We start from the raw sequence: 27,458 nt of genomic DNA on the forward strand, positions 1-27,458 counted from the left end.
GGCCAGAGTCCCCAGGTGTGGCACTTCTGTGCTCTCCCCAGCCTCACCCTTTGGCACCCACGGGGTACTGCCAGGCTCCTGGCAGGCGGAAGGATCCGGGTTCGCTCCCTGGGGCGGCCAGGGACTCCCCCCACCCGGGGAACCCCTGGGAACGTGTCTGCTCCTGGGCAGAGGAGAGGGGCAGAGGCTGGGGAAGAGGGGGCACGCGGTGCCCGGTCCAGAGCGGGGTCAAGCGCCCATGGGGACCGGGGCAGACGGTGGAGAAGAGACCCCAGACCGCCTGCGTGGAGGCAGGGGGGTGGCTGGAATCACCTCCGAGTCGACCTCCCCCCCTCCCCTGCTTCCCCTTTCTGTCTTGCTTTGGCCCAAATGTCTCCCGTTCCCTGCCAGGAAGGAGGAAGTCAGCTGGAAGCCGGAACTGACTTCCCTCTCCTCCCCCAGATTCCTGGAGGTCAGTGCGGCCGTAGCCCCCTGTCTCCTCTCTTCCTCAAGCCTCTGTCCCCTCCCCTTCCTTCCTCTCTGGGAGGATGACTCCCCTCCTCACCCCCATCCCGTCTCCCTTTCCTTCCGTTGCCCCTCTTCGGTCAGAAGGGTTAAATGGGGGAAAAGACAAGGGAGCCTGGGGATGGTCCAGGCAGGTGGAGGAAGAGGAGGCTGATTTTTGTTAATGGTATTTGTTGAGTGCTTACGGGGTATCAGATGGTCTCCTAAACGCTGGGGTAGATACAAGATAATCGGGTTGGCCACGGTCCAGGTTCCATATGGGACTCACGGTCTTAATCCCCATTTTTCAGGTACTGTAGCTGAGGCACGGGGGAGCTAAGCGACTCCCCCAGGGTCACACAGCAGTCAAGCGCCCGTCTACTTGTTTTGCGCCCATCTACTTGTTCTGCTTTGTGGTCTCTCTCCCCCTTCTAATAATAATGATGATGTTATTTGTTAAGCGCTTACTATGTGCCGCGCACTCTTCTGAGCGCTGGGGTAGATACAGGGTCATCAGGTTGTCCCACGTGAGGCTCACGGTCTTAATCCCCATTTCACAGATGAGGTCACGGAGGCCCAGGGAAGTTACGTGGCTTGCCCACAGTCACGCAGCTGACAGGTGGCGGAGTTGGAATTCGAACCCATGACGTCTGACTCCCCAGCCCGGGCTCTTTCCACTGAGCTCTGCTGCTTCTCTAGAGTGTAGTCTGCGAACCCGTTGGTGGGTAGGGATTGTCTTTCTCTGTTGCCTAATCGTACTTTCCAAGCGCTCAGCACAGTGCTCTGGCACACAGTAGGCGCTCGATAAATAAGATTGAATGAATGAATGAAAGTGGCAGATCCAGGATTAGAACCCAGAGCCCCCAACTCCCAGGCCCGGGTTCTTTCCGCCAACCCCAACGGATAACGGATTCCAAACGGATGGGGGGGAGGGGGGGTCTCCCCCGCCCCAATCCTCCAGGCTTCACCGGCAGCAGGTGGGGGCCGGGGAACGGGGCTCTCTGACCTTGCTGAGCTGTGCCGGCCGTTCCCGAGGCAGGGGGAGGGACGGGATGACCTTGGCCCGGAATGAGAACCGGCGGGGCCGCCCCGCGCGTTTCCCCGCACCAAGAGGGGCCGGAAGGCGGGCCCGCGGAGACCGGGTCCGCGAGCCTAATGGATCGCTCCATCAGGCGATGGTATTTATTGAGTGCTTACCCTCTGCACTGTACTAAACACTTCGGAGAGTTCAACGCGACTGATTTGGTAGGCGCGTTCCCGGCCCCCGAGGAGCTGACGGGCGGGAGGAGCCTCTCTCACCATGCCTGGGCCCAGAGAGGGCATCTGTCCGCTCTCTGCGGCGCGGGCCCGGCTGGGGTCCCTTCCGGGTCCGTGCCCCTTCCCCTCCGCCCCCACCCCCGAGAGGGAGGTCACTGGGGCGGAGGATGGTTGGGGGAGAGACTGCGACCCTCTCATTGGGCAGGGAATCATCTCTCTCTGTTGCCCAATTGTCCATTCCAAGCGCTTAGTACAGCGCTCTGCACAGAGTAAGCGCTCAATAAATACTATTGAACGAATGAATGAATGAGAGGCTGCATCCAGGAGCAGAAGAGAGGCGAGGTAGACGGGAGAATAATACTTATAATTCCGGTATTTGTTCAACGTTTACCATGTGCCAGGCACTGTAATAATAATAATAATAATGTCGGTATCTGTGAAGCGCTTACGCTGTGCGGAGCACTGCTCTAAGTGCAACACAGGGTATTCAGGTTGTCCCACGTGAGGCTCCCAGTTAATCCCCATTTTCCAGCTGAGGTCACTGAGGCCTAGTGAAGTGACTTGCCCACAGTCACCCAGCTGCCAGGTGGCAGAGCCGGGATTCGAACCCACGACCTCTGACTCCCAAGCCCGGGCTCTTTCCCCCGAGCTTCGCCGCTTCTCTACTAAGCACTAGGGTGGATATGGGGTTGGACTCGGTCCCCGGCCCACGTGGGGCCCATAGTTTCGATCCCCATTTTACAGTCGAGGTAACCGAGGCGCAGAGAAGTGAAGTGACTTGGCCGAGGTCGCACGGCAGACGGGTGGCTGAGCCGGGATGAGGAGAAGGACTTGGAGGAGATTCCTGGGGACGGGGGAGGTTGGGGGGAAGGGAGGGTTGACGGGGGCACGGAGGGGGCGACGGAAAGCGGACCTCCCCCCCCCCCGGGACGGACCGCGCACACGCTGCATTCCTGCTCTATCCGGCCCTTGTCGAGGGCCCTTGTGGATGTCCCGGGCCTCCTCGAGGGCGGCAGTGGGACGGGGAGAGGGGGAGCTCCCTGGAATTTGGGGCTGGGGCTGGGGGGGGGGGGGGTCTGCCTGAGCCCCGCCTCTGTCTCCGCTCTCCCCCTCCTCTAGGTCGCCCCCATGAACAGCGTGGTCCCGGAGGCCTGCCTGGCCGGGGCGGGCCGGGGGCTCCCCGACCCCACCGCCCCAGGGGAGGAACCGGAGGAGGAGGAGGAAGAAGAAGAGGAGGAAGAGGAGGAGGAGGAGGAGGAGGAGGACAGGGTGCTCCAGCAGGTCCCCCTCAAGAGGACCGGCGCCCTCCGGTCCCGGGACACCTTTCGTCGCCACAGCTGGGGCCCGGGCCGGGACCCCACCTTTGGGTGAGACCGCCCACCCCGGGAGGCGGTGGGGGGCCGGGGGCCGGACCCCCGAGAGGGCAGACACAACCCCCCCATCCCCCCGGCCGGGTCTCTCTCCAGGCCCATCTGGGTGGGAGTGGAGCGCGTGATGAAGGTGGGGGGATTAAGGCTAGACTCCCCTGCACTACATTGGGCTTTTGAAGGTTTCTATAGGCCGGAGGGGGGCAAGGGGGCAGAGAGGGGGCAGAGATGGGCGCCCGGCCCCGCCCCTGCGGCCGCCCTGGCCACCCCCCCCCACCCCCGTTCCTCGGCTCGGCTGGCCGCAGGGCAGTGGCCCTGGCAACGGCATGGGGCGGCCTGGCACCCGTCCCGAGGAGGTGAGATCTTAGGGTGGGGGCGGCTTCCTGCCGGGCTCGTTCGGTTTGGGGCGCTCGGGGCTGACAGCTGGGGGGGTGGGGGGCCGTTTCAGATCCGGCCCGGAGCTCCGGGACCCCCAAAACATGGCTCTGCTGGCCAGTCAAGAGGAGCTGCAGACACTGGCGGCCCCCTACGTGGTAGGCTTCCCCCCTCCCCCCTTCCCCCACCTCCTAATCATTATGGTGTTCCTTAAGCCCTTACTAGGCGCCCGGCATTGTACTAAACGCCGGGGTGGATACAAGCAAACGGGGTGGGGCCCAGTCCCTCTCCACTCGTTCATTCAATAGTATTTATTGAGCGCTTACTATGTGCACAGCACTGGACTGAGCGCTTGGAACGTGCAATTCGGCAACAGAGAGAGACCATCCCCGCCCAACGACCGGCTCACAGTCTGAACGGGGGGGGGGGAGATGAACCAAAACAAGACAACATCATCACGATAGATAAATAGAATCAAGGGGATGGACACCTCATTAACAAAATAAATAGGGCGATAAATAATATATACAAATGAGCACAGTTCTGAGGGGAGGGGAAGGGGGAGGAGCAAAAGGTGGGGGGAGGGGAGGGGAAGCGGAGGGAAAGGGGGAGCTCAGTCTGGGAAGGCCTCTTGGAGGAGGTGAGTTCTCAGTAGGGCCCTGAAGAGGGGAAGAGAGTGAGTTTGGAGGAGGTGAGGAGGGAGGGCGTTCCAAGACGGCGGTGGGACGTGGGCCGGGGGTCGACGGCGGGATAGGCGAGAACGGGGGACGGTGAGGAGGTGGGCGGCGGAGGAGCGGAGCCCACGGGGTGGGCGGTGGAAGGTGAGGTAGGAGGGGGTGAGGTGATGGAGAGCTTTGAAGTCAAGAGTGAGGAGTTTTTGTTTCAGGAATTGTGGTATTTGTTAAGCACTTGCTAGGTGCCAGGGACCGTACTAAGCGGTGAGGTGGACACAAGTAAATTGGGTTGGACACAGTGCCTGTCCCACATGGGGGCTCACAGTCTCAATCCCTATTTTATAGATGAGGGAACTGAGGCCCCGAGAAGTGACTTGCCCCAGGTCACAGAGCAGACAAGTGGCACGAAGCCAGGATTGAGCAGCGCGCCCGAAGGGAGAGGCGGGAGGCGGGACGCCGGGGGAGCGGGGGCGAGGGGGTGGTCTGTCGGTGTGTCCGTCCCCGAGGGGCTGACCGGACTGGGGTCTTTGCAGGAGCGGGGCTCCTGCCCCCGCCCCCACCCCCACCCCGGGGGGCTCCTGTGTAAATCCGTCTCCATGACCTGCATCAACGAGGATGGCGCCGGCTCCCAAGGTGAGCGTGAGGGCGTGAACGCGTGGCTCGGGGAGGGCAGGGGGGACACGCCCCCCCACCTCAGGCACCCCCCCCCCGTTCTGCCCCCTCGACCCCCCCTCACCGTCCCCCTCCCCGAACTGTGTTCACAGGCATCTCTCTTCGCTCCCCCGGCCTGGGCCTCACTAACGGGTGAGTCTGGGGTTCGGGGGTGCCGGGGAGGGGAAAGCGGGGGGGGTCGAGTGGGCACTCCTCCCCACACCCCCCCCCAACTCCCCCAGCCCGATTCCAGACGAGGATCTCCCAGCACTCCCGGGCTGGGGCTGGAGGATTCAGGGGATTCCACCCGATTTGTCCCGAGCGGGTTTCGGCGGTTCCTCCGAGGGCGGGGAGACGGGCCTGGGCCGGGTGCCGGGCGGCCTGTGGGGAGGGGTCGGGAGGCCGGAAGCCGGGGGATGACCGGCGTCGTGGGGAGGGGAGGGGGGGCCGGGGTCTCGCTCGGAGATCCGGCTGCGGGGTGGGGGGCGCCTTGGCTCGCTACGGCCGATGAACTCATAAGCGAGAGGGGGATGACGAAATCCCGTGAAACGGTCTCGCCTGGAGCTGGGCCCAGATAGACGGACAGACATTCATTCGTTCGTTCACTCTTTCATGTTAATCGAGCGCTCACTGGGCGCAGAGCGACGTGCCGAGCGCTCGGGAGAGTGCAGTACAGCGATAAACGGTCACGGTCCCTGCCCGCGACCGGCCTGCAGCCCACGTGGCCGGCTCGCGGGGCCGGTGCCGCTCGGGGGACTGGCGAGGAGGGGGTCCCAGAGGGCTCGAGTCAAAGGTCTCCCCTACCCCGGTGGCTCCGAGGGGCAGAGAGATCTCGCAGGATCTCCGGATGTCTCTCCATCCGCCTCTCGCCATCTCCGTCTCTGCCCCCAACTGATCCTCAACGTCTCTGTCCCTTCCCAATCCTCTCTCCGTCCATCCCTGTCCGCCTCTCTGCCTCTCGCCACCGCTATCTCCCTCCGCTTCTCCGCCTGCATCTCCGCTTCTCGGCCCGTCTCTGATCCGCCTCTGCCTCTCCCCACCGTTGTCTCTCTCCGTCTCTCTGGCCGCGACTCTGTGTCTCTCCCCTGTTCTGCCCGTCTCTGATCCGCCTCTCCCTCGCTCTTCCGGCGTCTCTATCACTCTCTCTCCCCCCGCCTCTGCCGTCTCTGATACGTCGCTCTCCGTCTCTGTGCCCCCCCCCCCCATCCCCGGCAGGTTCTGGGGCGGCAGCTGCGGACGGCTGGACGTGGGCCTGGCCGGGTGGCGGTCAGTCGGCGCCAGCGGCCTAGTCAGGACGGTCAGCCTCATTCTGAAGAGGAAAGGGCAGGCTAAGGTAGGAGCGGGGACGTCGCCCGCCCGCTTGGAGAACGCTCCCTTCCTCTGCTCCTCTGCTCCGCCCGGCTCTCCCCCTCTCCTCCCTTCCCCTCCACCTCCTGTCTCTTCCCTTCCCCTCCGCTCCTCTCCCTTCCTCCCTCCTCTCCCTTCCTCTCTTCCCCTTCCTCTCCTCTCTCTGGCCCTGTCCGCCGCTTGTCGCTCCGCCACTTGTCAGCCGTGTGCCCCTGGGCAAGTCGCTTCTCTTCTCTGGGCCTCGGTTCCCTCATCTGTCAAATGGGGATGAAGACTGGGAGCCCCACGGGGGGCAACCTGATCATTCTGTATCTCTCCCGGTGCTTGGACCAGTGCTTGGCACAAGCTAAGCGCCTCACAAACACCATCCTCATCATTATGATTATTAATTATTATTCTCTTCCCCTCCTCTCTCTTCCCTTCGCTCTCCTCTGCTCTCCCCTCCTCTTCCCGCCTTTCCTCCCTCCCCTCCTCTCATATAACGGTATCTGTTAAGCGCTTACTATGTGCCACGCACCGTTCTAAGCGCTGGGGGAGATCCAAGGTTATCGGGCTGTCTCAGGCGGGGCTCACGGTCTTCATCCCCCTTGGACGGATGAGGTCACTGAGGCCCAGAGAAGTGAAGCCACTTGCTCAGGGTCACACAGCTGACGAGTGGCGGAGGCGTGGATTAGAACCCACAACCTCTGACTCCCAAGCCCTTTTCCGCCTCCACCGTGGTATTTACTGAGCGCCGACCGGGTGCGGAACACTGTACTGAGGGAGAGCTAAGGAGAATCCGCCTCAAGGGGGCTGGCAGCCGCCCTGCCCTCCCTGCCCGCAGGGAGTTTACAGCTCAGAGGGGGAGGGAGGCGTGAAAATAATGACGGATATAGACCCCGGTGGCCTGGGGTTGAGGGTGAGAGAAATACCTCTCCCCTCCTGCGCCTTCTCCCGCCCTCCCCTCTCCCAGGCCGTGCCCACGATGTGTGTGTATGTGGTGTGTTGGTCTATGTTAAGCGCTTACTGTGTGCCGAGCACTGTTCTGAACGCTGGGGGAGAGACAGGGTCATCGGGTTGTCCCACGGGAGGCTCACGGTCTTCATCCCCATTTGACAGATGAGGTCACTGAGGCCCAGGGAAATGAAGTGACTTGCCCACAGTCACACAGCTAAATGGCAGAGTCGGCATTCGAACCCACGACCCCTGACTCCCAAGCCCGGGCTCTTGCCACTGAGCCAAGCAGCTTGTGTCGGGGGTTGGTCGGAGGGTGGGTTCGTGAGAACTCGGCACCGACCCCCCCCCCCCCCCCAGCACTGGAGCCTTCTCTGCTGCAGTCCCGAAACTTTATTTTTAAATAATAATAATAATAATAATGACCGCGCTTGTTAAGCGCTCACTGTGTGCCAAGCACTATTCTAAGCGCTGGGGTGGATACAAACAAAAGGGTCGGACACAGTCTCTGTCCCACGTGGGGCTCCCGGTCTCCATCCCCATTTGACGGAGGAGGGAAGCGAGGCCCGGAGAAGTAAAGCGACTTCCCCCAAAGTCACCCCGCCAAGTGGCGTAGGCGCGATTAGAACCCGTGACCTTCTGACTCCCAGGCCCGGGCTCTATCCATTACCCCCCCCCCCCCGCTTCTCGTCGAGATTAGGGATAATGATCATAATAATGTTGGTATTCGTTAAGGGCTTACTCTGTGCCGAACACTGTTGGAAGCGCTGGGGTCGAGCCAGGGTGATCAGGTGGTCCCCCGTGGGGTTCGCGGTCTCCATCCCCATTTGCCAGAGGAGGGAACTGAGGCCCAGAGGAGCGAAGCCACTTGTCCCAAGTCACACAGCGGACAAGGGCTGGAGCCGGGATCAGAACCCGCGACCCCCGACTCCCAAGCCCGGCCTCTCTCCACCGAGGCCCGCGGAGGTGGTTGGGGGAGACAGCGGAGGCCGTGGGGATCTCAAAGCACTTTTAAGGGGAGGAGGTTCCCCGGATTAACACGTCTGTGTGTGTGTGGGGGGGTCCCGGGCCTCCGGGGGTGGGGGCGGAGGGGGTCCGGTGACTCAGAAAACTTTCCCAAGAGTGGGAGTCTCCCGTCCCACATCCTTCCTCCCACCTGAGCCTCCGCCGGTCCTCGTCGACCCCGGCTCCTTCCGGCCGCCTCTCTCACAGATCGGGAGTGGGTGCGACCCTCCCGCTCACTAGCCGACCCCCCCCCCGGCCTCGGGGGTCCACCGGGCAGAGGCACAGGGCGGTGACCCCTCTCTCCCGGAGTCCGGGGTCGACGACCCCCTCCGAGGGTCTCAAGGCCTACGGCCCCGCGGGGTCAGGAGGGGCCTTCTCCCTCCTTCCCCCGCCGTCCCGGGCTGGACGGGTTGCGGAGGGGGTCCGGGGGTCTCGGTGTCCCCCCGCCCCAGTCGGGGATGGGGGGAAGGGGGCCGTGGCACTTGGGCTGGCGCTCCGGGCGGGGCGGGGACAGAGTTATTCTGGGCCCGGGAGCGCGAGCTAAGATTTTTATAGCCGCAAAGCCGGGATCTGCGACACACGGTGGGGGGCGAGCGTGTGCGGGCGGGGGTCTGCTCGGCGAGGACGGGGCGGGAGGCGGGGGGCGAGGGACGGGACCCTCGGAGGGCGCCTGGTTGCCCCCCCCCCCCCCCGCCCGTCCCGCGCCCCCCGAGGCCCGTGGAGTTTAAATTTAGCCGCTGGCATCACCCTGGAAGCCCGAGGAAACGGGCAGGAGACGGGGGCGGCGGGGACGGGGGACGGGGGGGGGGGGGTGGGCCAGTCGGGACGCTCGGTCCCCTGGGTCCGGCCCCCCGCCCCGCCCGGCCCGTTACTTCCCCTTCTCCCCGGGGCCGGACCTTCACCGTGAGGGGGCCTCTAGATTCCGGGGGCGGGGGGGGGGGGGAAGGTGTCGTTCCCGGGACCCCCTCAGACCACCCCTCTCCATCCCGGGGGTGCAGGGAGGGGAGCCCCGCCGCCCCTCCCCGGGCTCCGAGGGGCTCCAGGCGGGGGAGGGGGCCGAGGGACGTGGCCGGCCCGGGGTAACCCCCCCATCCCCCCTATCTCCCAACTCCTCCTCTTCCTCGCCCCTCCCGTCTGGGGGGGGACGGGGGCGGGGCCAAGCCGGGCCGGTCGGTCCTTCCTGTCCCCGAGGCGGCCTCGTGCGGGGCGGTGGACCCCCCCCGCCCCTCCAGCCGGGACCCCCACCCCCCCCAGCACCCCCCTGCCCACACTTTGGGACCCCCCATCCCCCCTCGGGACCCCTTCCGGACTATGTCTCGGATCGAGGCCCTGACCCGAGCGCGGATAGATCGTGGCAAAGAGCAGGCGCTCAAGGTGGGACCGCGACCCCCGGGACTCCTCATCCCCCCCGCCCCCCTCCCGCGACCCTCTCCCCATCTATTCCTCCCCCCCCTCCGCCGATCTCCCGGGGGCGACCCCCTCCCTTCCCCTCCCGTGGCCGGGGCGTCGGACCCAGGGGCGGCAAGCCCCGGGAAAGTGGGGGTGGGGGGGCTCCTCGGTTTGACCCGCTGCGCCCCCTCCCCTCCGCCGGACCCCTCGGACCCCCGGGAGCCCCCCGGCAGATGCCCCCCGCCCCCCGCAGCCTGGACCCCCGCGCTCAGGACCCCTTTGCCGCGCGGCCGGAAAGTTGAGCCCGACCTGGGGGGGGAGGGGCGGGGAAGGGGAGTTTCGGGGTCCGCATCCCCTCCCCCCGACCCTCCCACCCTCCGAACCCCCTCCCCGGCCTCGCCGCTCCTCGCTTTGTCCCCGCCGGCTGGGAAGGGGGGGGGGGGGGCTTCCCGGCCCGGCCCTAACACCGCCCGGCCGGGCCTCGGAAAACTCCTGGCGGGCGGCGGGACGGTGGGGGAGGGGGGTTTTTTGGGGGGGGGGGAGGGGGAGAGGGTCTTTGTGCGGTTCGGGGTCCTGAACCCCGCGGCCGAGGGGGTGGGGGGGCCCGCGACCCTCGCCCCCGGTGGCGGCGGGGCCCTTTGTCGGCCGGGGCGGGGTTGGGGAGGGGAGAGGAGGGGAGGGGGCGTCCGGAAGCCGGGGTCGGTTTAATCCCTGACCCCCCCCCCCCCCCCCCGGCCGCCCCCGGGCCCGACGCCGGCTGGGGGCGGACGGTCAGTTGGGGTCCTTCGGAAACAAAGCGGTGGCCAGGGGCCGTCGGTCGGTCCGGGACGGGACGGGACGGGAGGGGAGGGGAGGGGAGGGGGCGGCTGTTTGCGTCCCCCTGGAGTCGGGCCAGGACGGGCCGGGCGGGGGATTTTTCGCTCCAAAACCGCGGAAATTCGGTTCCGCCCTACAGGGAGAGACGGGGAGGGGCCGGGACGGGGGTGGGGGCGGCCCCGGTCCTCCGGGCTCAGGAGGGGACCCAGAACCCGGGCCCTCCCACCCCAACCCCCAACCTTTTCGGAAGGGCCGGGCCCCGGGTTGCGGTCTCTGGGGGCGGGGGGATCCCCCCGCCCACCCAAAAAACCCACCCGCCAACGACAACAACGGCCGTTTTTAAACCAAGGGGAGGGGGCGGGGGGACCGGGGGACCGCTCCCCGATCGTCCAACCCGGAAGGCGACTCCCCCCGCCCCCCAGAACCGTCCCCTTGTCGTCGTCGTCGTCGTCGTCGTCGTCCCCCCCCCCCCAGGCCTTCACTGTCCCCACCCTCCCGGACAAAGGATCTTTGTCTTCCGGTCGGGGGGTCCGCGGGGAGGTGGAGTCGGAAGCCAAAAGGGGGAGCGGGCCCCGGGGAGGGGGCTTCCCCACATGGCGCCCGGACCCCCAAGCCCCGCCGGAAGGGGAGAGGAGGGAGGACGGCTCTTTGTGTGGCTGAGCTTTGTCTGGGGGTCGGTGGGAGGGGGGCAGAGTCACGTGCCTGCCCCGTAAATGGGGGGGAACCGGCCTAGGGGCCGGGGGTCCGATCTGGGGCCGGGGTCTGGGGTCGGGGCGGGGGGGGGGGGGGGGTCCGAGACGGGGGGGTTGGGGAGGGACGCCCGGGTCCGGAATCCGGGGCGCGAGCCGGGGCTGGTGTTCTCTGAGGGGTCGGGGGGCCGGGGGTCCCCGTTTCTGTAACGGGGGGCCTGTACCGCAGCGCCTGGTCCCGGGCGGGGCGAGAGGAAGCCCCTTCCGTCAGACCCCCTCCGTTCCAGCCTGCCCCTCGCCCCCCGCCCCCCCCAGGGGAGCCCACCCCACGCCAGGGACCCGGTAGCTCGGGCACCCCCGTCGTCTGCACGCGGACGAGCGCCCGTCCGTCGGAGGTGGCCGCCCCCACCCGGTCCCCGGCTCCCTCGGACGGGCGTGGCCGGGCCCGAGGCCCGGCGGGGCGCCAGGAGGTCGGGGCGCCAGGAGGTCGGGGCGCGTCGCCCGAGGGGGGAGCGGGGGCGGCGGCGCGGGAGGCCCCGCGCTCCTCCCCCTTCCCCGGGCACACGCTCCCACCCTCCGGTCTCCGCCCGGCCCCGGGCCCGGGTCTCCCCCGCCGCCGATCCCGGGGCGTCGAACGGCCCCGGCCGCCGTGGGTTTCCCGCTCCCGGAGCCCGGAGGACTCTGGGAGGCCGGGGGTCACGGTGGGGACGTTGAAGAGTCGGGCGCGTGGAGAGGAGAAAAGTAGGGAGGACCGAGGCCGGGGGCCGGCCGGGACCACCCGGCCGGAGGAGGCGAGGCTGGCGGCGCCCTCGCCGCCCACCCCGGCCCCGGCCGGCCCAGCTGTTGCCCGGGGCGCGCGCCCTCGGCCCCGGTGCCTGGCGGGGCCTGACAATGGTGTCAAGCGGGGCCGGGAGGGGGGGACGTGGGGAGGGCTGGGGGGGGGCCGGGCGAGGGGAGGGGCGGCCTCCCGCCGGCCGGCCGGGATGTGCCGCTGCCGCCGGCACCGCTGCTGCCCGCCGCTCCTCCCGACGGAGGGGGTGAGCCCCTGGGGCGCGGAGGGGCGCCGGGGTGGGTGGGTGGGCGTCCTCTCCCCTGAGTCTGGGAGCCCCGGAGGAGGGGGCGGGCGACTCTCCCCCGAGTCTAGGCACCCTCGAGGGGTCCTACGGAGTCTGGGGGGTGGGGTGGGGGGGGCAGGTGACTTCTTCCCCTGAGTCTGGGAGGTGGGGGGGCTGTGGGGCGGGGGTTGGTGACGTCTCCTGAGTCTGGGGGCTCTGGGGGGTGGTAGGTGACGTCTCTGAGTCTGGGGCACCTGGGTGGGAGCGGGGGCGCAGATGACCTCTACCCCAAGTCTGGAGGACCTGGAGGCCGGGGGGCCTCTTCTGAGTCTGGGGCCTGGTGACCCGAGTCTGAGGGCTGGGGGGGTGGGGCGGGGGGGCGGGTGACCTCTCCTGAGTCTGGGGGCCCTCGGGGGGACGGGACAGGTGACGCTGCAGAGAAGCAGCGTGGCTCAGTGGCAAGAGCACGGGCTTTGGAGCCAGAGATCGTGGGTTCGAATCCCAGCTCTGCCACTCGTCAGCTGTGTGACCGTGGGCGAGTCACTTCACTTCTCGGTGCCTCAGTTCCCTCATCTGTAAAATGGGGATGAAGACTGTGAGCCCCACGTGGGACCACCTGATTCCCCTGTGTCTACCCCAGCGCTTAGAACGGTGCTCTGCACATAGTAAGCGCTTAACAAATACCAACATCATTATTATTATTATTACCTCCATCCTGAGTCTGGGGGCCCTGGGGGGTGACCCCTCCTGAATCTGAGGGCGGCGGGGGAGGGATCGAGTGACCTCTCCGAGCGTGGGGACCCTGAAGTGGTGGGTGACCTCTCTTGAGTCCGGGGATGCGGGGGCCGGGGGGGGCGGATGAGCTTTACCCCTCAAGCGAGGGGGCCGTGTGTGTCGGGGTGTGGGGGGGGTTCCCTGCGTTGCTGACTCACAACCCATCACCCGAACCTTCCTCTTTTTGGCAGCCAATGGGGTCTTAACCCTTCAGGGGCCGGTCGTGCCGGGCCACGGGAGTCAGTGCCCCCGGCCCGTCCCTCACCCCCTCCCACCCACGCCACCCCTCCGCTCTGGCCTGAAATCGCTTCCCGGGGCCGGGGGCCACCCCCGACCCCCCCCCGGAGGGGACGGACCCGGGTTCGGGGAAGACCCCGGGGGGGGGGTCGGGGCGCCCATTTTGCCCATCCGCCCGGCCGACGGGGTGGGGGGGGGGCATTGCAGGTGAGCGCAGGGGCACGGCCGTGCTGGACCGGAGGATGTCGGGGATGGGGTGGGGGTGGGGCTGGAGAGCCCGGGAGGAGGAATCCGCCCCCCCCCCCCACCGCATCTCCAAGATGATGAGGGGGATCTCCCCCCACCCCGCGGCCCGCCCCCCACGGCTGCCACGGCGACGCGGCGCTGACATCCCCGTTGCCTTGGCTACGCCGGGAGCCGAGCCCCGGCGATTTGAAATAGCTGCGAGCTGGCGTCGGCGCCGCCTCTGCCCCTCGCCCCCTCGTCCCCTCGCCCCCCGCCCCCTCCCCGCTCCGCGCGACTCCCCGGGGAGCCGGGCCCGGTGGGGGGGGCCGGGGGGCCGGGGGACCCCGGCGGTCGAGGCGAGATGAGCGGCCAGCGGAGGCAGGGGAGCCGGCGGGGCCAGGTGGGCCGGGGGCCGGGGCCGCGGGCGGCGGGGGACGGCTCCGGGCGGGCGGCCGGGCTGACCGCCCCCCCGCCCCCGGTGTGCGCAGAGTCGAGAGAAGGAGAGGGCGAAGGAGATGAAGGACGCCCGCTACACCAACGGGCACCTGTTCACCACCATCTCCGTGTCGGGGCTGACCATGTGCTACGCCTGCACTAAGAGCATCACCGCCAAGGAGGCCCTCATCTGCCCCAGTGAGTCACCGGGGGCGGCGGGGAGCATCCGGGGGCGGGGGGCGGCGTCGCCAAGGAGGCCCTCGTCTGGCCCGGGGGCGGCGGGGGGCGACCGGGGCGGGGGGCCGCCGCCGCCGGGGAGGCCCTCGTTCCGCCCCGGCCGACGACCCCGGGGCGGCAGAGCGCGGGGGCCGACCGGGGGCACCGCGGCCGCGGCCCCAGCGGGTCGTCCGGGGCGGCCGGCGGGTGGGGGGAGGCGGCCGGGGGCACCGGGGTCAGAGGCCCGCATCTCCCCCCCCGCGGGTGGCGGGGCGGCGGGGGGCGTCACGGCCAGCGGGGCCCTCCTCCGTCCCCGTTAGGGGCCGGGGTTGGCGGGCCGCAAGACGGGAGCCCGTTCCTTCCTCCCCCTTCCCGCTCACATCTGTCCCCGGAACAGCTGGTGCGAGGGGGCCGGCGGCCGGCTGTCCCCGTCCGTCTGCCCCGGTGCCCGGAGCCGGGGGTCGCGGGGAGGGGGCCGCGGGGAGCGGGCCCGGAGCCGTGGGACCGCGGGGCCGGAGGAGACCGCGGTGAGGAGGAGGAGGAGGAGGAGGAGGAGGAGGAGGAGGAAGTCTCGGGATCTTCCCAGAATCCTCCAGGGCGCCTGACATCCCCCCCCCCCCCATCCCCCCCCAAGTCAGCGGTCCCCGAGGATCGGATCCGGGGGATCGGGAGCTCCGGCCCCCCACCTCCCCGCGGCCTTCCATCCCCGGCCGGGCTCCGGCGGCGGCGGCGGGGTGGGCCGCGGGGGGAGCGGGGAGGGGGGCGCGGGAGGGCGGAGCCGGGTGTCTCCGGATCCTGCGGGACAGAGACCGGGGACCCCCCCCACCCCCACCCTGCGAGCTTCTGCTTCCCAGCAGCGGGGGCTGGGGGCGGGGAGTGCTATTTTAGGAAGAGGTGGGAGGTGGGTTCTCCAGGCAGAACTGGTTATGGGGGGGGGGGGGAGGGCGGTGCTTGGCCCCCAGCCCGCCCGCCGGGCCCTTGTATTAGTGGAAGTGGCCCGGGCTGGACATTGTCTGGAGTTTTCCCACTTCCTGTGTTTGTTCGACCGCCTCGGCCGCACCGATCCCGGGAGGTTTGACCGCCCCCTCCTCCCTCCCCTCCGGCCTCCTCCCCGCCCCCCACGACCGCCTGCTCTCCGCCCCGGGCCCCGACCCCGGCGGACAGAGCCCGGGCCTGGGTGTCAGAAGGTCACGGGTTCCGATCCCGGTTCCGCGGCCTGTCTGCCGGGTGACCTCGGGCGGCTCGCTCCGCTTCTCCGTGCCACCGGTTCCCCCCTCCGTCAAATGGACCGTGAGCCCGATGCGGGACGGGGAGCGTGTCCAACCCGGTTTGTTCGCGTTCTCCCCCCTCTCGGTGCTCGGTACGGTGTCCGGCACATAGTAAGCGCTTAAGAAATAGCCCAGCCCCGGCTCGGGCCCCGACCCCAGCCCTGACCCCGGCCCCCTCCCCGGCCCCGGCAGCGGGGCTGTGGGAGGGAGGGCACCGGAGTCCAGGATTCCTGGGGGCGTGGGGCGGGCTGGAGGACAAGCCTCTCTGCCTGGGCTAAATAATCATAAAAATAATATAAGAGTAACTTAGAAAAAGGTAGTTGTTAAGCGCTTACGAGGTGCCAAGCGCCGTGCGAAACTCTGGGGCACGTACGAGGTCATCGGGTCCCTCTTCGGGCTCAGTCTTAGTAATAATAATGATGGTGTCGGGTAGGCGCTTACTACGTGCCCAGCCCTGTTCTAAGCGCCCGAAGGGGAAAGGTATTGAGTCCTCGTTTTGCAGACGAGGGAACCGAGGCCCAGAGCGGTGAATAATAATAATAATAATAATAATAATGATATTCGTATCCGTTAAGCGCTTACTACGTGCCCAGCACCGTTCTAAGCGCTGGGGGAGATGCAGGGTCATCGGGTGGTCCCACGGGAGGCTCCACGGTTAATCCCCATTTTGCAGATGAGGGAACCGAGGCCCAGAGAAGTTAAGCGACTTGCCCAGGGCCACACAGCAGACACGTGGCGGAGCGGGGATTAGAACCCGGGTCCTCCGACTCCCAAGCCCCGGCTCTTCCCGCCAGGCCACACCGCTTCTCCTGCGTCCCCTCTCCCTCCCATCCCCCACCCCGCCATCCATTACTCAACCCGGTCCGGAAGCTCAGGCCGCCGAGCACTTCCTACCGCCCCACCCCCTCGCCGGGACAGGGAGATGCGGGGGGCCGGGGTTGGGGGGGGGGGGGTGGGGGCCGGGCCCGGCCGGCGGACCCCTCTCTTCCGGGGGTCCTCTGGGGGCCTGGGGCGTCGGGAACGGCGCGCGCGTGACCGTGGGCAAGCGCGGATCCGCGCGGATCCGGGACTCGTGTCGGTGGTTTCACGGGGGCCTCGGGCTGGCGGGTCTGGGGAGGCGACCGGGCTCGTGTGCGTCTGTGGATTTTTGTTTGTGGGTGGGTGGGTTTCTATTTGGCCGACCGGACGTGTGAGCGTGTGTGTTCCTGGGCTTCTGTATGTGCGCCGTGTCTACCTAGGTGGGAGATAGGCTAGACGGTCAACCTCTTCTTCATAAGAATAATCACCACGGTAATCACGATGGTATTTTTAGGCGCTTACTACGTGCCAAGCACCGTTCTGAGCGCCCGAGTCGATCCGAGGCCATCGGGTCGTCCCACGTGGGGCTCCCGGTCTTCGTCCCCATTCTCCAGATGAGCTCACCGAGGCGACCGGCCCGAGGTCGCCCGGCAGTCGAGGGGCGGAGGCGGGATTAGAACCCACGTCCCTCCGTCTCCCGGGCTCCGGCCACTAGGCCACGCCGCCTTCTGACGGGCAAGGAACCCGTCTGCTGATTCTGTGGGAGTGGCCTCTCCCCAGGACTGAGCACAGTGCTCCGCGCGGAGCGAGCGCTCAGTAAACAGCACCGACCGATCGCCGGCGTCTGGATGAGCGGACTCCTCGGGGTGACTGCGAGCGGGGGCCCGTGGGGAGGGCGTGTGTCCGGGCGCGTCCGGGTCCCCGTCCCCCCGCTCACACGGTCTCTTCTCTCCACCCCGCCTCCGCCCCCGCCCCAGCCTGCAATGTAACGATTCACAATCGCTGTAAGGATGCGCTAGCCAACTGCACCAAGGTCAAACAGAAGGTGAGGGGTCGGGGGACGGCCCGGGGGGGGATCCCGGGGGTCCCAGAGAATCGTGGGGGGCTGGGGGCGGGGGGACCGCCCCTTCCCGAGCCCGGGAGTCACGGCCGGGGGGGTGGTCTCGCCCCCTCGCCAGTCTCGCCCTCCCCGCTCCGGAGTCAGCGGGTCGCGGGTTCTAATGTCGCCCCGTGACCTTGGGCGAGTCACTTCTCTGGGCCTCAGTCACCTCCTCTCTAAAATGGGAATCGAGGCGGGGAGCCCCCTGTGGGACGGGCGCTGGGTCCAACCTGACGCTTGGAACGTCGCTTGGCACGTAATAAGCCGCTCCGCGAGTACCATCGTTGTCATTAGTATTGTCGGATGAGGTCCCGCGCCGGAGTCCCCGGCCTCCCCGGTCCCGCCGCCCCCAGTCCGTGCCGGTCTCGTCCCCCTCCCGCCCCGCCCCCTGTGCCACCCTCACCCCTCCCCCCCCCGACGCCCGTCTCCCCGCAGCAGCAGAAGGCGGCCCTCCTCAAAAACAGCAGCGCCCTGCAGTCCGTGGCCCTGCGCAGCAAGGGTGGGTGAGGCGTCCGGCCACCCCGGGGGACGGAGGGGGGAGGTGGGGGCCCGGCCATCCCGGGGGAGGGAGGGGAGGGCGGCCCGGCCGCGCCCCCCGGCCGTTCCTGACGTTTCCCCCCCCGTCCGTGCCGTCCGCCCGGCCCGGCCCGGCAGGCTGCACCCGAGAGCGTCCCAGCTCGGCCATCTACCCGTCCGACAGCTTCCGCCAGTCCCTGCTGGGCTCGCGGCGCGGACGCTCCACGCTCTCCCTGTCCAAGAGCGTGTCCACCACCAACATCGCCGGGTGAGGACCCCCGCCGCGCCGGGCGAGGGGAGCGGGGGAGGACGGCGCGGGACCCGCCCCCGGGACCCCCTGGCGGCACCGACCCTCCCCGGGCCCCGCTCTTGGACGCGCCGACCCTACGAGGCCCTTTGCCCAGCACGTCGTCCTGCCGCGTGACCCTCCCCCGGGCCCACGCCCGGCCTCGGTGACCATCCCAGCTCCTCCCACGGTGGCGCCGACCCTTCCCCGCCGCCCCCCCGACGGCTCTGGCCCTCCGCCGGCCCTTCCCCGGCCGCGCTGACCGCCCCCACCCCCGACCCCTGGTTCACAGGCACCTCCACGACGAATCACCCTTGGGGCTGCGCCGCATCCTGTCCCAGTCCACCGATTCGCTCAACGTGCGCAACCGCACCTTGTCGGTGGAGTCCCTCATCGACGAAGGTGAGGCCGAGGAGGCGGGGTCAGGGAGGGTGAGGCCCGGGGGGGGGGCAGAGATAGAGGGGGGAGCCGTCAGGGGGTGGGGCGTTAGAGGGGTGGGGGTTTGGGGTCGGGGCCTCGGAGGGGAGGGGGCCGGCGGGGGACGCGGTCTTGGACGGGTGGGGTTTGGGGGGGGGGGGCGAGGCCCGGGAGGGGCGCGGGCTTACAGGGGGTGGGGCCTGGGGGTCCCAGGAGCCCAGGGTCGGGGGCTTCCCATCCTGGTGGTCAGAGACCCTCCCCCCCACCCAACCCAGGGAGGGGCGGAGGCCCGAGCCGGTGACCCCCCGCCCCGTCCCCCGCAGGCCCGGAGGTGCTGTGCAACGAGCTGATGGGCGAATTCGAGGCCGACGAGAAGGACTTCGAATCCGACTCGTGGAGCCTGGCCGTGGAGGGCTGCTTCCTGCAGCAGCAGAAGAAGGAGGTCATGAAGCGGCAGGACGTCATCTACGGTGAGCCCGGCCCCCCCCGCGCCCGGTCCCCCGGCCGCCCCCCACCCCCCCCGGCCCCGACGGGCCCGCTGACGCTGCCGGTGGCCCGCCGGCCTCCCCCGCCCTCCCACCCCCGTGCAGAGCTGATCCAGACGGAGCTGCACCACGTGCGGACGCTGCGGATCATGGCGCGGCTGTTCCGGAAGGGGCTGCTGGAGGAGGTGCAGCTGGAGCCGGCCGTGGTCCAGGGCCTCTTCCCCTGCGTGGACGAGCTCGGCGACATCCACACCCGCTTCCTCGCCCGCCTGCTGGAGCGCCGGCGCCAGGCCCTCAGCCCGGGCAGCAACTGCAACTTCGTCATCAGTCGCCTGGGGGACCTGCTCGTCGGCCAGGTGCGGGCGCGCGGCGGGGAGGCCCGACGGAGCCGCGGCGCGAGGGCCGCGGGGCGGGCGGCCCCACGGGGGACGGCGCGAGGGCCGCGGGGCGGACCGCCGAGGGGGCCGCGGCCGGCGGCGCGGCCTAGCGGATGGAGCCTGGGGCCGGGAGTCAGAAGGACCGGGGTTTCGATCCCGGGCTCTGCCACTCGTCTGCCGCGGGATCTCGGACGAGTCGCGTCACGGCTCTGGACCTCGGTTCCCTCGTCCGTAGAACGGGGATGGAGACGGAGAGCCCCGTGCGGGACGGGGACCGTGTCCGACCCGATTAGCTCGCGTCTACCCCGGCGCGTCGTACGGTGCCCGGCACGTGATAGGCGCTTACCGGATGCCACGATTATTGTATTATCATCACGAGGGCCGTGGGGCGGGTGGCGGGTAGGACCGACGGAGCGGCAGCGCGGAGGAGACGGGGCGGACCGCGGGGAGGACCGGCCGGGGCCGTGGCGCGAGGGACACGGGGCAGATTGCGGGAGGCCGGACGGGGCACGGCCCGGAAGACGCGGGGCAGGCCCCGGGGAGATCCGAGGGGGCCGCCGCGCGGGGGACTCGTCTCGGGGGGGGGGGCACGCGGAGGCTTCGGCTCACCCCCGCTCCCCCGGCCCCGCTCGTCCTCCCCGCAGTTCTCCGGCTCCAACGCGGAGCAGATGCGGAAGGTGTACGCCGAGTTCTGCAGCCGCCACACCAAGGCGCTGAAGCTGTATAAGGAGCTGTTCGCCCGGGATAAACGCTTCCAGAATTTCATCCGGGTGAGCCCGGCTCCCACCCCCTCTTCCCCCCCGACCTCCTCCGAGGGCCCCTTCCTCGTCTCCCCCCGTCTCCGCCCCGTCCTCTGACCCTGCCCGCCCAGAAGCGGCGGGTAGAGCCCGGGCCTGGGAGTCAGAAGATCACGGGTTCTAGTCCCGGCTCCGCCGCTCGTCTGCTGGGCGACCTTGGGCGAGGCCCTTCGCTTCTCTGGGCCTCGGTTCCCTCGTCCGAGAAATGGGAATTGAGACCGTGAGCCCCTCCGTGGGACGGGGACCGTGTCCAACCCGATCTGCCGGGCTCGGGAGTCAGAGGTCACGGGTTCTGATCCCGGCTGCGCCACCTGTCGGTTGTGTGACTCTGGGCAAGTCCCTTCACTTCTCTGGGCCTCAGTGACCTCATCTGGAAAATGGGGCTGGAGACTGGGAGCCCCACGGGGGACCGCCCGATCACCTTGTATCCTCCCCAGCGCTTAGAACGGTGCTGTGCACATAGTAAGCGCTTTAACAAATGCCATCTTCATTATCATCGTCATTACGGAGCCCGGCACCTAGTAGTGAGCGCTTAACAGATCCCGCTAATACGATTAGTATCGTTACCAAATGTCCACAGAAGGTGTCCCGCTCCGCGGTGCTGCGGCGACACGGGGTGCAGGAGTGCATCTTGCTGGTGACCCAGCGCATCACCAAGTACCCGGTGCTCATCAGCCGCATCCTGCAGCATTCCCACGGTGAGGCCCCCCCCGCCCCCCCGGCCCCTTCCTCCCGCCCGGCCCCCGCGCCGGCCGCCGCCGGGCCGCCACCCCCGCTGACCTTTCCCCGCCCCCCGCCGGCCCGCAGGCCACGAGGAGGAGAAGCAGGAGGTGTCGGTGGCCCTGGGGCTGGTGAAGGAGCTGCTGTCGGCGGTGGACCAGGAGGTGCACGACCTGGAGAAGGCCGGCCGGCTGCAGGACCTCTACGGCCGCGTGGACCCCCGCGCCCAGGCCCCCGTCCCCGGCAAGGGGCCCTTCGGCCGCGACGAGCTGCTCCGCCGACGCCTCCTACACGACGGCTCCCTGCTCTGGAGGACCGGCACCGGCCGCTTCAAAGGTGCCCGCGGCCCGGGGGGGTCGCCGGGAGGCGGGGGTAGGGGGTCCGCCTTCATTCGCGCCGGGCGCTTACCCGGGGTCGGGCGGCGTGCCGAGCCGTCGGGAGGGTACGGTAGAACGAGAGGCGGACACGCTCCCTGCCCACGACGAGCCCGCGGTCTAGACGGGGAGACGGACGGGAATAGAAATAAACGAATGACAGGGATGGACACGAGTGCCGTGGGGCCGGGGGCGGGGGGGGCGGTGACCCCAGAGGGGTCGGCGACGAGACAGAGGAGATGGCGACCCGCTGAGAGGGTCGGCGCTCGGGGTCGCGTCTCCCGCTCTGACCCCCGCCGGGCCCGCAGATGTGCTGATGCTCCTGATGACGGACGTGGTGGTGTTCCTCCAGGAGAAGGACCAGAAATACATCTTCCCCTCCTTGGTGAGCGCCCGCCCCCCCGCCCCGCCCGGCCGGGATCCCCCCCCGCCGCCGCCGCCGCCCACAGCGGTCGGGGGGTTTAGCGGAGGGGCCGGCGCCCCTTCTGAGCTCCGGCCTCCCCCCGGCCCCCGCCTCGCCCCCGCAGGACAAGCCGGCGGTGGTGTCGCTGCAGAACCTGATCGTGCGTGACGTGGCCAACCAGGAGAAGGGGCTCTTCCTGATCAGCGCCTCGCCCCCCGAGATGTACGAGGTGCACGCCGCCTCCCGCGAGGACCGCAACGCCTGGATCCGCGCCATCCAGCACAGCGTGCGCCTGTGAGAGCCGCCCCCGCCCTCCCGGGACCCCCCCGCCGCCCCCCGCGCCCCTCTCACCTCCGCACCCCTCTCGGCGCCTGCCCGTGGGCCGGGCGTTTAATGATAATTAATCCGGTACTCGTCAAGTGCTTACTATGCGCCCAGGAGAGCCCGGGATGGGGAGTCACGGGTGGTGGGTTCTAACCCCGGCTCCCCGGCTTGTCAGCCGTGTGACTTGGGGCGAGTCACTTCGCTTCTCGGCGCCCCAGCTGCCTCCTCTGGGAAACGGGGATGAAGGCTGTGAGCGCCAGGTGGGACAACCCGGTGACCTTGTGTCTTCCCCGGCGCTTGGAACGGTGCTTGGCCCGTGGTGAGCGCTCGACAAGCGCCAGCATCGCTGTACTGAGCGCTGGGGTGGGTACGAGTTAATCAGGTTGAAGAGAGTCCCCCGTTCCCCGTGGGGTTCACAGTCTTCATCCCCATTTTACAGATGAGGTAACTGAGGCCCAGAGGGTAATAATGATGACGATGATGATGATGATGATGGTATTCGTTAAGCACTTACTGCGTGCCAGGCATTGTATTACGCGCCGGGGTGGATACGGGAGAGGTCAGGTGACTCGCCCAACGTCACGCAACGGATGCCGCGGAGCGAGGATTAGAACCCAGGTCCTTCGGACTCCGAGGCCTGGGCTCTACCCACGAGGCCACACCGGTTCTAAGAGGATGCAAGGGCAGGCGGGCGGGTGTTTGTGTCCGGGGCCGGGGTGGGAGAGAGAGAGCGAGAGAGATCCTCTGGCTGGCTGTGGGTGAGCGAGCTCACTGTGGTCAGGGAATGTGTTGATTGTTAGACTGTCCCCTCCCAAGCGCTTAGTACGGTGCTCCGCACATAGCAAGCGCCCAATAAATACAACCGAAAGAACGGACGGACGGACGGACGGACGAATGTCATCTGAGACGCCGATGGTCCCCTCCCCAGGTGCCCCTCGCGGGAAGACTTCCCCCTCATCGAAACGGAGAACGAGGCCTATCTGCGGCGCATCAAAGGTTGGGCTCCGCGCCCCCGCCCTCCCGGCCCCCGGCCCCCGGCCCCCGGCCCATCCCCGGGGGCCGCCGAACCCCCGCCCGGGCCCCGGCCTGACCCCCCGCCCCGGTGCCCGCAGCCGAGCTGTCGCAGAAGGACGAGACGCTGCAGGAGCTGCTGCAGGAGAAGGTCCGGCTGTTCGCCGCCATGGTCCAGGTCCAGGCCGAGGAGGAAGGCGGCGGGGGCGGCGGCGGGGGCGGCGGCGGGGGCGGCGGCGGGGGGGGCGGGCCCCTGGCCGCCCTGCCCCGCTGCGGCCTCTTCCGCTCCGAGTCGTGCGAGCCCCCGCGCGGGGAGCGGCTCCTGCAGGACGCCATCCACGAAGGTGAGGGCGACGTCCCCCCAGCCCGCGCCCGCCCCGCGGCCCCCGCCCTCCCCCGGCGCCCCTGACCCCCGGTCCCTCGCCCACAGTGGAGATGCTGAAGGACCTGCTGGTGGGGCCCGGCCTGGAGCTGCCCCTCCCGCAGCGGCCGCCCGGTGCCCCCTCCGAGTCCGACGGCAGCAGCGGCGGCACCAGCCCCGGAGACACCGCCAGTGAGTGGGGGGCGGGGGGGCCCGGGGGGGGGGCCGGGGGGGCGCCGGGGGCGGTCGGAGGGCCCGGGGCCGGGCCGTGAGACTCCCCCCGCTCCGCCCCCGCAGACGGCGACTCCCGCGTCTTCAACGGCTCCTTCGAGCTGTGCCGCTCTGACTCGGACGCGGGCCACAAGGTGAGTCCGGGCGCGAGCCGGCGGCCGGGAAGGCGTGGCGGGGGGACCGGCGGGGGGCCCGGCGTCGCGGGGAGAAGGAGGAGGCGGGCGGCCGTGGGGGAGCGGGGCCGAGGGGAGGGGGCGAGTGGGGAGACCTGGGGGGCCGAGAGGGCGGGGGGCGACTGAGGGGGCCGGAGGGGCGGCCGGCTGTGGGGACCGGAGCCTGGAAGGCGGCCGGAGGCCTCGGGGGCCGGAGAGGTGCGCGTGAGTCTGCGGCGGGCGGCCGGTGAGGCGGGGCGGGGGGCCGCCCTTCACGCTCACGCCTTCGCCCCGTCCGGCAGGACCGCAACGGGAACCAGCTGAGGTCTCCGCAGGAGGTGAGGCGCGGGGACGGGGCGGGGGGGAGGGGGGCCCCGGTCCGTCGTCCCCTCCCCTCGCCCCCTGAGGACGGGGCGGCTCCCGCTCAACCCGCCCTCTCGTCCCCCGCAGGAGGTCATCCAGCGGCTGGTCAACTTGTACGGCCTCCTCCACGGTCTGCAGGTGAGGGCCCGGGGCCGGTCACTCCCGCGCTCGGCCGGTCGGTCCGGCAGCCGGTGGCGTTCCTCGAGTCCCGACCGCGTGCGGGACGTCGTACCGGGCGCCCGGGAGAGGACAGGACAGTAATAGACCCGTTCGCCGCCCACCGCGAGCTTACGGTCGGTCGGCCAGCGCTACCTGTTGAGCTCTGACCGTGTGCAGAGCGCCGTACCGAGCGCTCGGGAGAGGATAAGGCGACGACGGACACGTTCCCCGCCCACCGCGCGCTGACAGTCGGTCGGCCGGTGGTATCTGTTGAGTCCCGAGTCCGTGCAGAGCACTGTACTAAGCGCCCGGGAGAGGATGACGCAACGATAGACAGGGGCCCCGCCCGCCGCGATCTTACAGTCGGCCGGTGGCATCCACTGAGTGCCGACGGCGTGCAGAGCGCCGTCCCGAGCACCTGGGAGAGGACGGGCGTAGCGCTCGGCGGGGCCGGTCCCGGGAGAGTGACCGCGGTCCCCCGTCCTCCCCGCAGGCCGCCGTGGCCCAGCAGGACACGCTGCTGGAGGCCCGGGGACTCGTCGAGGGCCCGGAGCGGCCGGACAGGCTGACGCTGGGCCGGGCCAACTCCCGGGAAGGGGATCTGGGCCGGTCCGGCGACGCGGGCCGGGCCGGGGGCGGGGACAAGCAGGCGACGGAGCTGGCCCTGCTCCAGCGCCAGCACGGGCTGCTGCAGGAGGAGCTGCGGCGCTGCCGACGGCAGGGCGAGGAGCGGGCGGCCGAGGCCGGGGGCCTGGAGGCCCGCCTGCGGGAGAGCGAGCAGGCCCGGGCCCGGCTGGAGCGCGAGGCGGACCAGGCCCGCCGCATGCTGGCCGCCCTGGGCCCCGCCGAGCCCCCGTCCCCCGGCTCCCCGCCCCCGGCCGAGGCCCCCTGGGTCCGCCGGACCCTCGACCCCCGGAGGCGCAGCCTGCCCGCCGGAAACGCCCTCTACCTGAGCTTCACCCCCCCGCAGGTGAGCGGGCCCCGCCCGCCGGGGCCAGGGGGCCGGGGGGGGGGAGCGGCGGGGGGGCCGGGGAGGGGAGAGCCCGCTCTGGCGGCGCATAACCTGCCAATAACCCCCAGAGAGCCCCAGAGAAGTCGGTCGACGGGGCGGCAGGAAACTGGCGACGGAGATTGGGCGGAAGACGGTACCGCGGGGCTCCCTCCTCACCCTCTGGGAGTGACCGACGCCCCTCCCGCCCCCCCCCCCCCGGCCCATCTCCCGCCCCCAGGTCCACTCTCCCCCGCACCTGGACCTGCCCCTCTCCAGCCCCGGGCCCTTCGAGGAGCAGGAGGGGCCGGACCCGGGGAGCCCGGAGGAGCGGCTGCCGGACGGCAGCGACCTGGACACCGGCAGTGAAGAGGAGACCGGGGGCCACCCGTCCCCGCCCCACAGCCCCCGAGGTCAGCCCGGACCCCCGACCCCCTCCCCAGGGCCGGCCGCGGCGGCGGGGAAGACTCCCCGCTCCGGGCTCCCGTATCGGCGGGGCAGCTGTCGGGACCTGAGCGGGCGAGACCCGGGCTCGCCGAGACCCCTCCCGATTCATTCAGTCGGTCGTACTTACCGACTGCTCACTCGGTGCAGAACGCCGTACCGAGCCTTTGGGAGAGGACAATACGGTAACGGAGCCATTCCCCGCCCACGGCGAGCTTATGATCCAGAGGGGGGCGGAGACGGACGTCGATACAGATACGGACGTTAAGCGGTGTGGGGCCGGGACGGAGGAAGAACAGAGGGAGCGAGTCAGGGCGACGCAGAAGGGAGTCGGGGAAGGGGAAAGGGGGGCTCGGTCAGGGAGGGCCTCTTGGAGGAGATGGGCCTCCGATAAAGCGCATCTTGACTTGGAGCTCGTTGTGGGCGGGGAACATCACCGTTTCCGAGCGCGCGGTCCAGTGCTCCGCGCAGAGTAAGCGCTCGATAAATACGATCGAATGGGAAGGAATGAAAGGCTTCGAAGGGGGGGAGAGTCCACCGTCCGGCGGAGAGGAGGAAGGAAGGTGTTCCAGGCCAGGGGCGGGACGCGGGCGAGGGGACGGCGGCCAGGTGGAGGCCGAGGGAGAAGGTTGGCGTCAGAGGAGCGGAGCGTGCGGGCCGGGTTGGAGGGGGAGAGGGGCGAGGGGAGGTAGGAGCCGGTGAGGGGATCGAGGGCTTTAAAGCCAAGGGTGAGGAGTTTCCGGCGGAGGCGGAGGCGGATGGGCAACCCCTGGTGTCTTCTGAGGAGCGGGGAAACGTGCCCTGAACATTTCGGTAGAAAAATGATCCGGGCGGCAGAGCGAAGTCCCGCCCGGAGCGGGGAGAGACGGGAGGCTGGGAGGTCAGCGAGGAGGCTGAGGGGGTCGTCCGGGCGGGACGGGACCAGCGGGCGTATTCACGGGGCCGGCCCCCTTCTCTCTCTCTGTCTCCCGCAGACTTTGCCCGCATGCAGGACATCCCCGAGGAGAGCGAGAGCCGCGAGGGGCCGGAGAGCTAAGGGCCTCTCTCGGTCCCCGGTCCCCCCGCCCCCCCCCCCCCCACCTCCGACTCGGACTCTTCCATCGCAGGCAGGAGGGCAGAAAACGGGACCCTTTGGCCCACCCCTTCCGCCGCCCCCGGATCGGACCCTTCCCGCCGAAGGACTGGTCGAGGGCGGGAAACGGGACCCTTTTCCCATCGTTCCCCTCCCCACTTCTGCCCCCGTGAAGATTAATTTATTTATTGTTTTTTGGGGGAGGGTCCAACAGTCGGGGGTGGGGGAGCAAATTACGGGGACCAGGCACCCGAGACGGCAAGCCATAGGGGGCCCAACACGCAGACGCCTGCGCTACCCCCGACCCGTCGGGGGGAGAGACGGGGAAGGGGACGCCCCGACCCCCCGACCTTTCTCCCCCCGGCAGTGGGGATCGGTTGTGTTTGGACCAAAGTTGGACCCCGGGGGGGCAGAGGGGCAGAGGTCCAAGAGGCGCACCCCCCCCCCCCCCCCCCCCCCCCCCCGCCGCCCTCTTGCCATGGCCGATCCCTGCCGGGAGCAGGCATGGGGAAGATGCCAGGGTGGGGGCGGGGAGGGGGCGAGTCCCCGGGGTCTCTGGCCTGTGGCCCGCCACTCCCCGCCCCGTCCCCTCGCCAGAGACGCTCTGGCCTGTTCAGTTGTATAAAGAGCCAAATGCAGAATTAAAAAAAAGCCCAACAGAACCCCGAAAGTCAAGGAATATCATTATTACTGTTATCGTCACTATTATTAATGATAATGACGCGGGCGCCCTGCCTCGTCCCCACGGCCTGACCTCTCCAGGTAGAGGTCCTCATCCCCTGGCTCTGGGGAGCGGGCCGGCGAACAGATGGGGCTTGTTTGCACGGTCATCCGCGTGGCATTTGCCTGCAGGGAGCCTAAGGCCCCGCGTGGCTCCCCGAGTGG

The 27,458-nt window shown here is 69.4% G+C and overlaps 1 protein-coding gene across 4 annotated transcripts; it reads left to right on the forward strand.

The window, feature by feature from the left end:
* Positions 1-1,412: 1,412 nt before the first annotated feature.
* Positions 1,413-27,027, forward strand: ARHGEF2 (Rho/Rac guanine nucleotide exchange factor 2). Of its 4 annotated transcripts, none has more exons than XM_029055070.2 (27): positions 1,413-1,460; positions 2,860-3,107; positions 3,556-3,640; positions 4,690-4,789; positions 4,921-4,960; positions 6,023-6,140; positions 13,766-13,910; positions 16,972-17,039; positions 17,529-17,592; positions 17,748-17,877; positions 18,188-18,297; positions 18,636-18,782; positions 18,903-19,153; positions 19,819-19,944; positions 20,552-20,669; positions 20,779-21,027; positions 21,374-21,450; positions 21,593-21,762; positions 22,721-22,788; positions 22,905-23,147; positions 23,234-23,356; positions 23,462-23,529; positions 23,850-23,885; positions 23,998-24,048; positions 24,563-25,039; positions 25,299-25,470; positions 26,476-27,027. In XM_029055070.2, exons 2-27 carry the CDS (start codon positions 2,869-2,871, stop codon positions 26,535-26,537), a joined length of 3,537 nt encoding a protein of 1,178 aa, XP_028910903.1. In that variant the 5' UTR covers positions 1,413-1,460; positions 2,860-2,868; the 3' UTR covers positions 26,538-27,027. The 4 variants fall into 4 exon arrangements, with proteins under 4 accessions (XP_028910903.1, XP_028910902.1, XP_028910906.1 ...); XM_029055069.2 differs by lacking the exon at positions 1,413-1,460 and adding an exon at positions 1,521-1,661; XM_029055073.2 differs by lacking the exons at positions 1,413-1,460; positions 2,860-3,107; positions 3,556-3,640; ... (1 more) ...; positions 4,921-4,960; positions 6,023-6,140 and adding an exon at positions 9,353-9,466.
* Positions 27,028-27,458: the final 431 nt, after the last annotated feature.

The sequence above is a fragment of the Ornithorhynchus anatinus genome, chromosome X5, assembly GCF_004115215.2.
Source record: "Ornithorhynchus anatinus isolate Pmale09 chromosome X5, mOrnAna1.pri.v4, whole genome shotgun sequence".
Taxonomy (NCBI): domain Eukaryota; kingdom Metazoa; phylum Chordata; class Mammalia; order Monotremata; family Ornithorhynchidae; genus Ornithorhynchus; species Ornithorhynchus anatinus.